The 15,945-nt window shown below is 41.4% G+C and overlaps 2 protein-coding genes across 3 annotated transcripts in view; one reads left to right on the top strand and one right to left on the bottom strand.

Moving 5' to 3' along the window:
• Positions 1-408: 408 nt before the first annotated feature.
• Positions 409-4,762, top strand: LITAFD (LITAF domain containing; the record flags this gene model as incomplete). The annotated part of the gene is made up of 4 exons (XM_082006782.1): positions 409-514; positions 2,702-2,767; positions 4,032-4,191; positions 4,654-4,762. The coding sequence occupies 4 exons, from the start codon at positions 409-411 to the stop codon at positions 4,760-4,762; spliced, it is 441 nt and encodes a 146-aa protein (XP_081862908.1).
• A 6,929-nt stretch (positions 4,763-11,691) lies between these two features.
• USP7 (ubiquitin specific peptidase 7) overlaps positions 11,692-15,945 on the bottom strand; it is a gene marked incomplete at its 3' end in the record, with an annotated part of 72,870 nt that continues 68,616 nt past the window's right edge. For both annotated transcript variants that reach the window (XM_082006557.1, XM_082006558.1), the window contains 3 exons: positions 15,836-15,907; positions 14,844-14,934; positions 11,692-11,798 (listed from right to left, as the gene is read on the bottom strand). In XM_082006557.1, the coding sequence (XP_081862683.1) occupies positions 11,692-11,798; positions 14,844-14,934; positions 15,836-15,907 (270 nt within the window). The remainder of the gene's footprint in view (positions 11,799-14,843; positions 14,935-15,835; positions 15,908-15,945) is intronic.

The following is a 15,945-nucleotide window of genomic DNA, read 5'->3' as shown; positions in this document are numbered from 1 at the left end:
ATGAAGGTTTTTCACCAGTGCTAAGTGTGCTCTTCCCCTCCTTGATTATTTTGACAATCCATAGAAAAAAATTAGGTTAACTTCTCTGCAAAGGTAACACTTTCAGTCACAAATTTACACACCATGAATAGTGTGGTTTCTGAGTGAACATTTTTAGCTTTCCAGTAAAAAGTATGTAAAGATAGTATTTTCTGCTGCCCCTTCCCATCTTTCTCACTGTGAAGTGTAACAGGAACTGACTGCACTTCAGGATATAAAAAAGCCAGAATACGAGAACTGTTAATTTTCCTCAAAGTAAAATCTGAGTGTGAGAACTAGGAATTGCAGAAGCAAGCACAAATACAAGGCACTGAAAGTCACTTACAGCGGGTTTTATGTTGTGCTACTTTTGACAGGTGAACTGCAGAGATGGCTAGTGAGAAGGGACGTGTGGAAATTCCTATGATTATGTATGAACCGCATCGTGAACCCTACATGCAAGAACCCTCTGCACCAGAGTACTACAGCCAACAGGGTAAGCAGGCTTCACCAGGAGGGGTTTGGAAAGAGCACCCTCTTGGTGGTTGTGTGGCAAACGCTGAGAGCTGGTTTCCAGAGCGTAACTGAGTCAGCTCATAAGGGGCTCAGCTTTGCCAGGACACGACGGGTTAGGAAAGCGTTTGTGTCAGTCTACAAAGCCCAGGGCGGGGGTAGGCAAGCTGGTAGCATCTCCTAAAAGAAACATCACTTAAAATGGCAAAAAATATTTTTGTTTGTTTAGTTAATCATTTTTCTAACAACAAATGCTTTATTGGAAAAGCAGTTGCAGTTGTATCTCTATAGTAACTTTATATTCCTAATGAGCAAATGTTCAGCCAGCAAGCTTTGTATATGGACAGGCTAAGTCTTGCTTAAATTGTAATCTAGTTTTCCAGAGGACTGGCCTTTTCCCAAATACTCTTGCTGCCCAGAGCTGCCCTCCCTAGATGAATCAGTTCTGCAGCCGGATTCTACAGGGATGAACAACCTCTCCCCATCGCTGTCTCATGGGGAAACATCATGACTGCAGTGCTGGCAATTCAGCTCAGTGACAGCAAGCTGGCACTGAGAGCTGCTGCTCTGCTGGGCTGGCTTTTCCCTCTGCAACCAGGCATTGCTCTCACACCTATACAAGTATCTCGCAACACTCCTTTGTTTTCTGCTTGTTCAAGCCTACACTTATTGAAAGACACACTGAGATATCGGTGATTTTACCTTTGTAACCTTCCTGATATTGAGGAAATTGCCATTCACCAGACGGGACTGGAGCAGAAACCAGAATGGGAGGTCAGAAAGTAATTAATAAGGCTAGATGTATCAGTACTGGGCCTTTAAACTTTTTTCAGAGCATTTTACTCTGATCAGCTGTCTCTAAACATTTTTGTCTTCAAGACCTCTCTGGAATCTTTCTAAACTCAGAAGAACTTGCAAGAGGTTGGAGAGAAAATGTCTCACTTCTTGTGAGCTACTCAACCAACAGAGGGACAGGCACTCAACACATCTAGCACTGAGATGCAGTATCTTGTCCTTCCGCAAAAACACATCAAGTAATATATTACTTGTACTGAGCACACTCCTCTTCTAGATCAGAAGGAAATCCTTTACTTTTAATTTTTTTTACAAATTTGTTTTTCTACAAATAACCCGCTCCCCTCCAAAAAAACCCCAACCAAAAACCTAAATACCCCACCACCACCATTAAACGCAAATGCCATTGCAAATCTCTCTCACTTCCGGCAAGCCACTCAAGGAAACATCCCTAACATTTTTTCAACCTTGTGTTTAAATTCTGTCTCGCTCTGGAAAATTCCAGGTTTGTATCACATTGCCCTGTGAGCTTATTCCCTGGTTGGACTCACATTGTTTCTGAAAGGCTCAATGGCGCAGGCTGGACTCCCACATCAAGGCTGCTATGCTTGCGGGCGAGGGCTTCTCTGACGCTGTGCAAGCTTGACCAAACAAGACTTCTCACAGAGACTGTCCTCCTGCTGCAGACCAGTCTGGTAGCTAGCTGGCTGTAAGGTTTTATACATGAATTTATTTAGAATGTATTCATTAATGTATTTTTTTTTATACATACATTTATTTCACACTCAGGTAGGCTGACTGCATTCTTAGTTTGCAAGATTAGTACAAGTACTAAAAAAGCATGAGGTGTCTTAGTCACCAACTTCCCTTCTCCCCAACAAAAGAAAAAATACCTTTAACTTTTTCTGGAATGAAGGGTATGGTGAAATTACTTGGCTGGAAGCTGAAGGCAGATGAAATTCAAACTAGAAAAATGGCTTTAAATACTAATAGTAAGGGTAGTAACCACTGAAACGAGTTAAGAGGTACTGTGGTTCCTTTATCAATGGAGTTCTTAAATTAAGACCAAGTAGCATTCCAATGTTATGCTGGAATAGATGCAGTTACTGCCTTTGTATTGGAAAAAAATGATTTGGTTCCTCAGCTTATGTTTTATAGAAAGTGAGACTAGTTAATCACTGTGGGCTCTTTTAGCTCTAAAAATCCATTAATAAATTCAGTAGCATTTTTTCCCTGTCCTGTACTTCACTGAGTCATGTCAGGCCTCCCCTGTGAGGTACCTCCCCACACAGCTTCTTGTCAGACTGCAAACAGGGCTTTCAGGAGGCACGAGCCGTATGCATTTTTATGTTTTGCCCTGTTTTTCTTTGCACAGGGCGTTATGAGTACCCTTCTCCCCCACCTTACTCCTGTCAAGAAACAGCCACCCTTGAGCAACCAGGTAAGTGCCAGAGGACTATGTTTCTGACAGTGTTCATGGATCTACATTCTAACAAAAATGAAATGTTTTTAGTTTAAAATCAACAGATATGATGGGAGTTTTCTGACCCAATTACAATCTAAACGGCTGGAAAATTTCCCTAGAAATGTTGGAAACTAAACTACAATGAGGGACTCAGACTTGTTTTTCCAGCTTTAGCTAGTCTACAGAAGCACCCATTTTTTAAAACCAGCTAGGAGGTAGGACTTCCAGAACACATCATTTTGAGTCTTAATTCTATGATTCCATAAAAACATGTACACATGGCACTTCAGGACATGGTTTAGTGGACATGGTGGTGTTGTGTTGATGGTTGGACTTGATGATCTTAAAGGTCTTTTCCAACCTGATTCTGTGATGCTATAAGTCCAGTGTATTTCATTGTTCCTGTTCTAGTCACCTTTATGGAAGTAGAGAAGCTCAAAGAAAACGCTGAGGAAAGGCTGCAAAGAACAGTCAAATAACGCATCTTGCAGGAGGGAAGAGGACACATACATTTTTAAAAATTCCTACAACCAGAAGGCAATTAAACTCAGATATGCTATATCCTGTCTATCTAACAGACAATACCTTCCCACTGCTGAAGTTTTGCTTCAGGCTACAGTGTGAATGTATCCTGAACTTGTTTTAGGATGCTTAAACTGTATTTTTTTACTGAAAACATTTCTGAAAAAATACCCTTCATGTACCTACAAGGGGCACACCCCTCAAGGAGTATGACAGAGTCAGGTCCAGACTGAAAGAACTTGAGGGCAGCTACAGACTTTGCTAACCAGGTACAGCACCAGCATCTGACCGATTCATCTACTTTGATGAATTTCTTGTAATTACTGAAATGTCGACACAGAAAGCTCCTCTACATCCTTCAAACCTCTTCTTCAGGGAGAACATGCATTTTTGTATTATCTTAAACATCAGAAGATAAATTCTTAATGTCAGAGTACATCCACCATTAGGTGGTGGAGACTGCCTGACTATGGGGATTATCCCATAGGCAATTCCCTGTACAGGTCTTTATCCGAGTAAATACTGGCTGCTAGTAGAAGTAGCATATTGGGATACACATAACAAGAAGTACAGTGGTTCTTATGAATGTACTTTAAATCAGTAATAGTAACCTAGCTCAGCCATGTTAAGAACCTACATTCTCTAATTAAGCTTCATAAGTTGTAAAAGATTTCCTGTGCTTCTAATCTTGCTGCTTCTCATTTCCTCTTGAACTCAGTTTACTTGGTATCTCAGCCTCCAATCATCGTAGCGGGAATCTTCTCAAGCAAACCAACATCCACAATATGCCCTTCCTGCCGCCAGCACATCACCACACAGGTCACCTACAGACTGGGCAGACTGTCCTACCTTCTGTGCACCAGCTTGTGTATGGTTGGGTAAGCTTTCATGTATACTTTGAAGATTCTTTATAGCAGAAGGTTAAAAAAAGAGACATTAAAAAATAAAGTTCTAGCTAGTGCTCATATAGACAGTATACACTTCTTCTCTACTTGATAAAAAGTCATCTGTCCATTCTAGATACAGTCATCATGGCTACAGGGGTTGCAAACTTGCTAAATTTGTCTATGTTATTAGTTTTCATGAGACAAGCAAAAATTAGTACTTTGGCTACTTCCCTACTGTAGTTTAGAATCAGGCTCAGAATCGGACTAATGCATAAGATGCTAGCGGTGAAGACTATTAATTTTTTGGAAGATACTTTAAAAGACTTGGGAAAGAAGTGGATTCATGCAGTGCAGAGGCAGGCAGAGTAAGGCAGAGAAAAAGCACAGATGTAGCCAGCAGAAAGAAAAGTCAGTAAATCATGCCCTGCATGTCTGTCTCCTCTTTGGCTGTAGGTGCTGTTTTGGATGCTGCTTCGTACCTTTCTTTGTGAGGATCTTCAAGGACGCAGACCATTACTGCCCATGCTGCCAGTTTCATATTTATCGATACAAAAGACTATAGAAACAAAGTTTATGCAACCAGATGATGTCAAGTCTCTGTTTCCTAATGGCATAAGATTCTACACATAAAACTACTGCTAGGAAACATATAGGAGTAGGCTTAGGTTCTGCAGCTCCCTTGCTGGTGAATCCATCTGGAGTTGGAGTTACCATCATGTGGTTGGACTGACTTTGAAACAAAAAGACTAATTTACAGTGTCACTTGAATTTATGTTCAGTTTGAATCGTTGTCCTGAGCTGTGAAGTGACCAGCTAGCGAGTACTTCTGCGCTACTACTAATCCTCTCAAACCTCCAACCCATCTGGGACACAGACTCTTCTGGACTTTTCAACCCACCAGTAACTGAGAGGTTTCGACATGCACATTTTAGAGAAGCACTTACCTCCTATGCACTGGAACTGACTGGTCGGGATTTCATTTCTCTCTGCTCTTCTTCGTATGGGACCTACCCCTGCAGGGCTGTGGGTGGTACAGTATAGCCAGTTATTTATTAATGAAACACAAAGTTATGAGACCGCCTTTACTGTCTTATATATGAAGTAAGAAAATAAACCTGTTACTGTTAACAATTCTGGCAAAACACCTCCTGTCTGCAATGCTTCCATGAGCCACTGCATGTCAAACTGGGACACCCCGTTTATATTAACAAACCAAGAACCAAAGCATATAAAGAAGAAAAACCAGCAAGCACAGCTTGGAAAAAAGTCTCCAAGACCACAAGTCCTTCATTTTACTTCTCTGCCTTCTCACTGCAGCGCATCATCTCCCAAACAAGGACTTAGTAGGCTTTACACTTTACAGAGAACTTTTACAGTTCTCATCCAAAGTTGCTTATCTTATAAAATCAAATCTCCATAACGGCTTGCCCAGAAGGTGCCTAGAACCTGCTCAACACTGACAGCAGCAGAAGCTGCCACTGTGTATTCCTGGTTGGAGAGATAAACAGAAGAGCAGAACAAAGCCCCTGTATTTCAGTGTTGTAACATCACAGATATTTTCATGTTAGCACTATAATTATTGTGGGCAAGTGGGATGCGTGGCAGGCAGCACATGGGCTGCTCCCCTACCACTGTGTTTTATTGTGACTGAGATACCCTGCCCATGCTCTGAAAGATCTGTAGATACCACACAGTTAAAAGAACCTGAAAACTTCCTGCTTAGCCTGACATAAAGAGTTTGACCAAACTTAGTTTTAGCTATTGGGTCAATTCAAGCCATAAAGAGAAAACTGTGCCCCTAAATAGCCATTTAGCAACAGCAGCTCCAGAACCCCGAAGACCCTCTGAAGGCCGCGGTTTGCCGTAGGAGAGGTTTGCCAGTTCTGCGTACCCCGAGGCCGCTGCCACAGGCAGCACAAGGACCTTCCTCGCCGAAGACCACCCGAAGAGGAGGCAGGCTCTCCCCGTCGTGCGGCCTGGGCCGGCGCTGCCTCAGGCCGCAGCTGGCTCCTGCCCGCGCTGCTCTCGGCACGGAGCGGCGGGAAAGCGTCCCACTTACAGCCGTTATAGCCATTCTCCTGAAGCAACACCCCATTCACCCGTACCCTCTCCTGCAGGTTTCATACAAAACCGCGACCAACCGAAACGTCCAGCAGCCAAAGACAGTGACCGAACCCCTCCCGGCCGCGGCACCTTCCCCTCAGCGCGGCCGGGCCGGGCCGGGCGGCGGAGAGATCCGGAGCGCCCGCCCTCTGGCGGGGCGCAGGCACGCGCCGCTTCCCGCCGCGCCTGCACGCTCGCTGCGACCCGCGGAGGGAGACGGGCGGCCGCCACGGAGCGCCAGCGGGCGGGCGGCCGGCCGGGCGGGCGGGCGGGGGGCGCTGCTGCAAAGGGACGGCGGCGGGGCCTCAGCAGCGCCGCTCCCCGCCCGCGCTCACCTGAAAGCGCCTCTGGAACCAAGCGCGCGCCCCACGGCGGCCTCAGCCAGCCGGGCCCTTTGCTCCGAGAAATAAAGACAGGAGCTGCTGTAGGCGAGGGACTGCAAGACGTGTGAAAAAAGCACACTTGCACCAGCGTAAGTAAAACCTGTTAAGCAAGTATTTTCCAGGCAAATCAAACCAATGGATGGCGTGAGGCCCTGTTGTGCTAGAGCCGCGGGCTGGCCCTTCAGCCCGCGAGGCACCACGAACTGAGAAAGACGCATTGCCCTGCCAAAGACGATGAGAACAGCAAACCCAAGAGATATTGCTGAAGAAAACTGCTGCTAGTAGAAAAGCTGAAACCGTTTTTAGCTCAAGCAGTGTGATCCAGCCTTCCACACATCTTCAGCTATAATGCCCAGGTTGATGCTGATCAGCATCACTGGGGCTGAACTGGGCTTTAGTGCCAGAAGGATCCCACGTACCAAACCCTTCCACTGGCCCAAACACGGCAGGTGGCCAAAGGAAGCCACCTGGAAACAAGCTGCCCCTTACCTGTCTTTGAATTATTTTTATACTTTATACGTTTAGAAACTGACAACCTCTGAGAGGACTTAGGGGCTTGGTAGTGCCATTTCTCAAGTGAGGTGTTTCTATAATGGAGCTTTTACACTGACTCCATGGCCCTGCATGAAGCCCAGAGCCAACACCTCGCAGCCTTCGCAAGCCAGTGGTGCAACGAAGGCAATTCCCAAAGCAGCTGCCCCAGCTTTCACTCAGAACCAAGGTCGGTAATTCACCATCCTCTGGTGACCCAACCTACTTTGACCTAATGGGAAATAGCACCACAACAATTAAATCCACAAGCAGCCAAGTAGATAATCAGGCCAGCAGGTTTGGCACTGTTTCACACATTTTTTTAAGACGTTACAATTTTTCTCCATTTTAAAATCAGGCTGTGAAACAGCAAGCTTTGCTTTGAAGTAGTGGTAAATAAAGCATCAAGCTAGATGACGCTTAGAAGGAAAGGTACACAAGTGAAAACACATGAATATATGCCTAAAAAAGAAATTATATACATGATTGAAGATGCGTGGAAGACATGTAACAGAAGTATTTAGAGCATTTTTACACCAATGTTTGGAAGCACAAGAGTTTACACAAGTATTTTATAAAGGCTTCCAGCTACAGCCTGGGGGTTAGCAAATTTAATTTCCTGCCGTGCCTCGTACACAGCTAACTTCAACATCACCTGGGACACAAATTAAGTTGAGCACAGATTTAAAGCCAGATTCAGGCATATCACATGTGAACATTTTCCTCTTTTTCTGACCCTAAAGGCCAGGCTGATTTAAAAGCCAACAATAAGTGACACCATGCCACACACACATCAAACACTGATGCACCCCACCTCTGTATCCAAATGCTTTAGTTCCTCTGAGAAAAAAAAAAAAACAAACAGTAAGAGTTAGAAACCTGGAAATTGCCACAGAAGTCAGCATTTAGCTTCTGACCAGCTCTCCCTACTCTATGAATGTCATTCTTGACACACAATCACGCTGACTCCTGAACAACCCCTTAGCTGTCATTCCCAATCTTTTCCAAAATGAATGGACAAGACACCAATCCAGTGTGTATCCTAGTCTATTTTATTTACAATATATACAATTCCTACAGAAAACGAGTTCTCACAAAGGATATTAAATAGCAAAAACATGGCGTAGCTTAGATCTGGGCCCTGACGCCTGCAGCCAGCGCAGAGCCCGCAGGAGAGGCTGGTCCAAGCTCCAGTGGGATGCCGGGGTGGGATGCTGGCGTGCCAGCTCCAGAGGGGCAGCAGCTGAGGTAGATCCAGTAACGCGGGAGGCACTGCACACTCTGCAGGTCCTGCGGTACGACATCGGCCCGATCCTTCCGACGTGTCTTGCGGCAGCACAGATTTGTCCTGGTGTTGCTAAGCAAGCCTTCTTGTATAAAGGGTGTTTTTGTTGGCTGTCATTCTCTAGTCGGCAACTATGTCACTCGTATGAATCGCTTAGATTTCACAGAATGCTTTGGACTCCTTTAGGATAAAAGGCACTATGTAAATCTACAGGAACAACACTTGCTATTTTCGTAGGGAGAATTCAGATGGGCCATTAACATCATGTTGCTCTGATGGTGTGTACCATGAAATTACATCCTTATTGCTTAACACTTATATTATCATTAACGTAATTTAATGCATTCACTGTCTATTATCCAGGTAGTTCCAAACTCTGAATAAGAAATGGAAAGCACAGTAATTTTAAAGGCTGTATTCTTGCAATTTTTTTAGAATGAACTGAAGAAACGTACTGCACCTGAGAAAACCTCCTGTCTTCCTCTTCTCTTCATAGGTGTGTGTGTTTCCACATTTGACTAACAAGTTACTCGTGCTCAAAATAAAAAAATTTCATAAAAAACTTCAGTTATTGAAAACTGCATAAGAATGCCTTAAAGTATGATCTTTTCAAAACTACTGTGGGAATAGCACAAATACTGAAGCGTGTAAAAAACAGTCATCTAAAAATCAAAAGGCACCTAAAATTTATTTTGTTAGTGAAATTTTTTTCTGAAATAGGAAATACTGCAGTTTCTTAAGATATTCCCTAAAAGCTGCCAACACCCCATAAATTAAAAAAAACTTAGTGACATTCAGATACAAGCTCCATTTTATATCAGTGTACCATAACATTAAATTTGCAAAATATAATTAGGGTTTACTACTGTTGACCACAGTCTGGTTTTACAGAAATACAAATCCTGACATTTACTGAAAGCCTGTAGAGACAATTCGAGTACTAGTAAAAACACCACTTGGAAGGTGTTGTAATTCTCACCAGTTCGATGCAAACACAAATCAAAGGAAAACTTTATCCACTTAAGGCATGCCATTTAAGCACTTCCCTCTACCTGTAACCTACACACTGAGATGACAAAAAAGAAAAAAAGAGAGAGAGAGAGAGAGAGAGAGAAAAAAGTAAACAACTAGTTTGCCATGATTGGAAATGAGAGACAGTTAAAAGCACTGCAAGATATAAATCAAAAAGAAATCCCAAACACACCTAAAACTTGAGCGACTAATTCATTTTAAAGCTAAAAGAATGAAATAGATCTTGAAATTTAATTTTAAAATACTTGCTGGTGTTTTCAATAATCACCAGAATCCATCTCAGGAAAAAGTATGAAGGCCATCACATGTACACAGCCCCTGCTAAATGTTTATTGATAGGTCTGAGAAAGGGAAGCTTCTAAGCACTTTGTTTTGGTTATGAATACAGGGAACACATTGTGGTGCGTCTATTACTCTATTAAGAGAGCTTACCTTTAGAGACTCCAGATTTCATTTTACACCATTTATAATATTAGACTTGCGAATCTGGACCACAAAAAATTTTGTACAGGCAGGCAGAGTCAAGTCTACCACAAAGACTCTACTACAAGCTCTACAAACAAACTAGTAAAATAATTTTTCCATTTGTCTTAATTGTACATGGCTCCTTCCTGGAAAAAACTTTTATTTGTTAAGCTCAAATGTGACTATTTAGGAGGAAAAACAAACAAAAACCAAAAAACCCTCCAAAACCCAAAACAGTTAAACAGAAAATCCCACAAATTTTCCCCAAAACAACCAATAAGAGAATTATACAATTATCAACACTTAAGAAAAAAAACACACCTTTAGCAAGACCTCACAAATTAAAACATTTCCCAAAACTCTATTTCCAAGGAGAGGAGAAATCTTCTTCAATGTCCATGTCATCACTCACCGAAAAAAAATTTTATAGAAAATTTTATTCAACATACAACATTTTCCAGCAAAAAAAGGCAATATACAGGAAGAGTTGTTGTACACTGCGGCTACAGAAACAAAATAAAATACTGGAAAAGAATGTAAAAATTAAGTGTGAATTGCTGATTCTATCTTTACTGCACTCAAAACTAGACACGCGGCTGGCATTAGCTCCAAAATAAAAGGAAGCAGTCTGGGGACTGAAATAAAACTACACACAATGAATATCAACATCAGTGAAATTCACTTGCAGACTCACCCAACAAAATTAACCTCCAAGTGTTAAATTGTACATGTTCATTCATTAAATATACAATTTCATTTTTTCTTTTTTTCTTCTTTTTTCTTTTTTTTTTCCTCTTTTTTTATACAAAGTCAACAGCTTACTAAACACTAGTGAGAGCATGCCCTCTGTGCTAAAAGGCTATTTCTCGTGTTTTCCCCATCTCTTCCCATGTTAACTAAATTAATGATATTTATAATCCATTCACTTGCTTTTGCCAACTTTTGAGTGTCATTCTATTTGCCAGAAGATGGCATAATAAATCACAATGGTATTTATCAATGGTTGAAAATTTAATAAAAAGACCCAAATATCTCTTTTTAGGACTCAGGGCATCCACTTGGCAAAACAGGATGCAAAGTAGTGACTAAATTAAACGAAAACTAGTTTATTAAAAAAGATTCTATGCAGCTGGAGGAGACAAAAATCCCGAATAAGTGCCAACAATGTACACAATGAAGTAGAGATTGCTATTTATTGATGATGTGAGTTTTTTGCATTTACAAATGCACAAAAATGTCATTTAAAGTATAACTGAAGGAAATAAATCTGATGTGAGTCTAAACATAAGACTTACTAGCTGCTGTGATGGTGAACACCATACCGGGAAGGGCAGCCAGCCAGCTTATGCCATCTATAAACGTACTACAGACAAATATTTTGCCAATGTCAACTGTTCTACTAAACTCTTCCCTCAATATGCTGACAATTGCCTTGCATTACGTTTACCATAAAATAACTCTCATTGGCATCCAAGCTTTATAAAAACACCTTCATTTTGCTCAAAAAGGGCAGTCAATAGATACAGAGAAGCCAAACTGAACAGCCTCAACAAAATAAAATTAACATCAGCAGCAAATCCTCTTGCTGAAGACTTCAGATATAGTGCACGTGTACCAAAGTTCTACAGTTGTTAAAAAGGTGCACACACACACTTATTTTTGTCCCTTGCCTTGACAATCTGGTTAAGTAAGTCAGTTATGGATTTTAATAGCTTTTTCAAGGTAAGTGTAGCGACTTCTCTTTGGGGCTTTATTGAAATGGTCAAGCCCTAGCCATGGCCTTGGATGAGACATGTTGCCTAGAAAAGAAAAGAGAAAAAAAATAATGAGGTTTTAAGGCTAAATTGGAAAGTTTCCTTTACACAAGCTACTCCTGTGTGCCTTGTTCACAGTTTGCTAGGAATCACAGGATATGGAAGAGGACTGCACAACAGCTGCCCAGAGAGGTGGTAGATGCCCCATCCCTGGAAACATTCAAGGTCAGGTTGGACGGGGCTCTGAGCAACCTCATCCAGTTGATGATGTCCCTGCTCACTGCAGGGGGGCTGGACTGGATGACCTTTTTATGTCCCTTCCAACCCAAACTATTCTATGATTCTGTAACAGTCCTGCAGTCCACAGCCAACAGGGTAGATTTCCTGACCATTGCTTTCCTTCCAATAATACATTTTACAGCTGATTCTGGATCAGGTAGCTGGTTTTCCTTCTCTTCAGTCACTTATAGGAGTTTACACCAGTGAAGTGAGTGCTAAAGCAAGAAAACTACTGTTATAATTTATGGCCAGAGGCACAAAGTACCAGCTTTCACCAAAGAGCTGAGCCTGTTTTAAACAGGAAGGCATCCACCATCCAAATATGACAACCTATAGTATTTGCCGTATTGTAAGTTCTCTTTGCTGTATTGTTATTCTTATCACCTGGTTTAAGTGGAAATATTTGTTCAACACATGTAAAATGCAAATAATAAGTTAATTAAGAAATCATGTAACTGACCTCTTCTTTATTTTCTGAGACAGAAATTTAGTCATATTTAGATTGTAAAGAAAACATACGGATTTTTTCACTTGTTCTACCTAGTATGGTTTTATCTACCACTAGTTCTCATGAGAAACCACAGTCCACACACTTTGCGCAAATGGAAGAAATTCTCTTTTACGATGTCATCAATGCAGAGCATCAAATGTTCTTTGAAGTGAAATGATAAAGGCAGAAACTAAACAGCCCCCCAGCAAGAAAAGCACACTCCTACATTCAAAGCCATCAACTGCAACCACTACAGCATAAAACACTCCACCTTTTTGGTTGCTTGCATCTGCTTTTTTTATATATAATTTCTTCAATCAAAATTATTTGTCTTTTTGTCTGACACAATGGTCAATGTCAAATATAAAAGAGAACTGCCAATCTTGCTGAGATCATTTGAATGTCTTTTAAAGAAAGACATGAAGTCCTACACCGTTAGCGCCAGCACAGTCATTGCTAAGAGTACATCTTTGTAAAAGGAGAGGTACACTATTGACATCAGCTATGTCAATAATATTACAGAATGCCAAAACTTTGGTTCAATCAGTCCAGCATGTGTTAAAATTTGCTATTTGTAGAAACATGTGATCCCCACACTTTGAAATACTACTTAGATAAGAAGGCATTAGAGCATCATATTATCACCCATAGGAGAATTTTAGGGGGAATGAGTTGCATCAAAGTGTATTGTATCAAAGGGGCAACTTCCCGTGAACTCTCAAATTAAAATCCTTTGAATCTCACATTCCATGCGACTCCTACAAACAGTTCAAGTTCTCCCTTTTCCAATTTCTGCCATGATCTGTACTTTTGACCTATTTACCTGTTTAGTTCTTTCAGGTTGTTTTGGCAATACTGGCTCTGCTTTACTCACAAAGTCTGACAGTTCGTTTTGGACTATTGCCTTCCCCTTCCCACCTTCAGAAAGATGATTCGCAGAACAAAATCAGGACTCTGGCTGCTCTGACCACACAAGTAAGGGCTTATCTGTCCATCCAGAAATTCCACCTCCGAGTTTGTCATCCAGAGACCCCTCACAACTAGTGCAGTTTTTCTGCAGGCCCCTCCAGTGACATGCTTCTCTGCTCACTGATGACTTGTGCAGACACAGGCATTCAAAGTTTTGGCAAGTCCCCTCATATTCACAGCCATGAGCCGTAAACCTGGCTGTGTAATATACCATGAGAGGACTTTTTGCTAGGTTCCTGCAAAGTACTCATTAATGGTATCGGTCTATGTCTCTGTGGGTTTCGAAAGAAATGGACAGTTACAGGATTCCTTTACAACTGTTACATAAATCCAGAACATAGCTTGGGGAAAAAAAAAAAAAAAAAATCAGAGAAGTTTGCCCCTAGCACAACCTGCCAACAAAAAACAGAGCTCATAATTGTCAGAAAAATAGAACTGCAGAGAGCAAATTGTCCTCAATCTCGTTTCTACCAGACAGAGCAGCTCACAAAAAGGAACACTCAGCTAAGCTAGGGGAAAAAAAAAAAACAACAAACAGTAAATTCAAGGCTTTCAACAGAGCCCTGACTGCGGACTGTAAGGTGCCATTCCCAGCTGAAACTCTCAAAAGATGACTCTGGTGGAGCTGCTGAAGGATTAAGCTGGTTTCTCCTATGTGTAAATTCCTCAGAGAATAGAGCTTTAAATATCAATCAAGTAAACAAGATGGTAGACCATCCACAAACAAATTCAGAACAGAGCTGCATTTGTAGCTTGGTAAATCGCCTCTTCGGAAAAGAAAATCTAAGCAGCGTCCCATTCACATATGTATCATTCTCCTTAGATTCTTCAGATTCATTGAAGATACCAAGAATGAACAAGAAGTGTCTTCAATGAATATGAGAATTCAAATACCTCTTTGCAGCACACTTAAAATAAGAATCCTATGAGAATGCACCTTAGTATTATTTAGGAATAATAAGAGCACACACTCCAATAACAAATGTGAGAATCAAACATACAGGGGAGCAGATGGTCAATACAGAAAAGATGCAACTCTCTTCTGTAAAGTATGTTCTACAGACATTTGACCCGTTTGGTAACTCAAATGCAAACTTTTAAGTTACAAGGAAACAGATTACTTAGTCTGAGAATATGTATTTTATAGGTATATTAATAACTAACATATACACTTAACACTGTTAGTGTGCACACGAGCATATACAAATACTTGCTTATTTACTACATGTAATGTATTTCATGTACAAAGAACGATCTCTTTCTGCATCCCGAGTTAAGGATGATCACATTATGACAACTGGCAGAGCAGCTTCAACAGGTCAAAGGAACAGACAAGTTGTCTAACAACTCACCAGGCTGGGGCTCAAAATCTTTCAAGTTCACTTCATACTCATCTTCATTGAGATATTGGTGTCGGCCCATCATTACAATTGCAAATTTAAACTATGAAAAAGAAAGAAAAAACCTACTAAGATACCACAGTAAAATAAAGCCTTCAAGTCTAATGTCATAGGTTAACTTGCAGCTGGTTATGAGTAGTATTCTTCAGGGGTTGATATAGGCCATTCCTGTTTAAAATCTTCATCAACGACCTCAACAATAGGATAAAATGAATGCTCAGGAAATCACGAGACTGCACGTGGAATCCTGTATCCAGGTGCGGGCCCTCCAGGGAAAAAGAGATGGCAACAAACTGCAGCAAGTCCAGTAACAGTCCAGTAAGACAGTTCGGGGGCTGGACTCCATGGCATACAAGCAGCTAATGGAAATGGGTTTGTTTAGCCCAAAGAAGAAAAGGCTAACACAAGCATCTAGTCTTCCACCAGCTGAAGACTGTTACACAGACTCCTCTCAAGAGCTGCACAGCAAAAGGACAAGACAAAATCATCACCAGTTGCAAAATGAAAAATCCTGGTTACACGTAAGGAAAAGAAGTGTCTTCACAGTGATAGCCATGATGCTTTAAAATACAGTGCCTAGAACATGGCAGAATTCCCATCCTTGGGAGTTTCCAAACTGCAACTGGGTAAAACCCTGAGCAACATGAATTAACTTCAAGTTAGTTCTGCTCTGAGCAGGAACCTGAAATGGGTGGCCTCTAGAGGTCCTGCACCATCTAAACTCTTCTAGGTCACTTTAACGTTTTGCTGACTATCTCTTTTGATACAGGACAGGAATACTACTCCGACAGACCCTACCTAATTATTCTCTTATTTAAGTCAAGCAACTGTTCTATTGATCAAAATCTACACTTATCCCAAATCTGTGGTGTTCCAACTTCTTAAAATAAACTCAAGTTAGGATCTACAGTCAGCAATAAAAACCTCTTCCAACTTGCCATTACCTTTTCAAATTCTTTTTCTTGTATGTCCAGCATTGTCTGAATCCGCTTCATAACCTCTCTGAAGTGTTCACCCTGATAATGACATCAAGATTTTTAATGTAAAAAAAAAT

Source organism: Phaethon aethereus (assembly GCF_964289735.1).
Source record: "Phaethon aethereus genome assembly, chromosome: 15".
NCBI lineage: Eukaryota > Metazoa > Chordata > Aves > Phaethontiformes > Phaethontidae > Phaethon > Phaethon aethereus.
The sequence above is the reverse complement of the archived record's forward strand: the minus strand, read 5'-3'. Positions and strand labels throughout refer to the sequence as shown.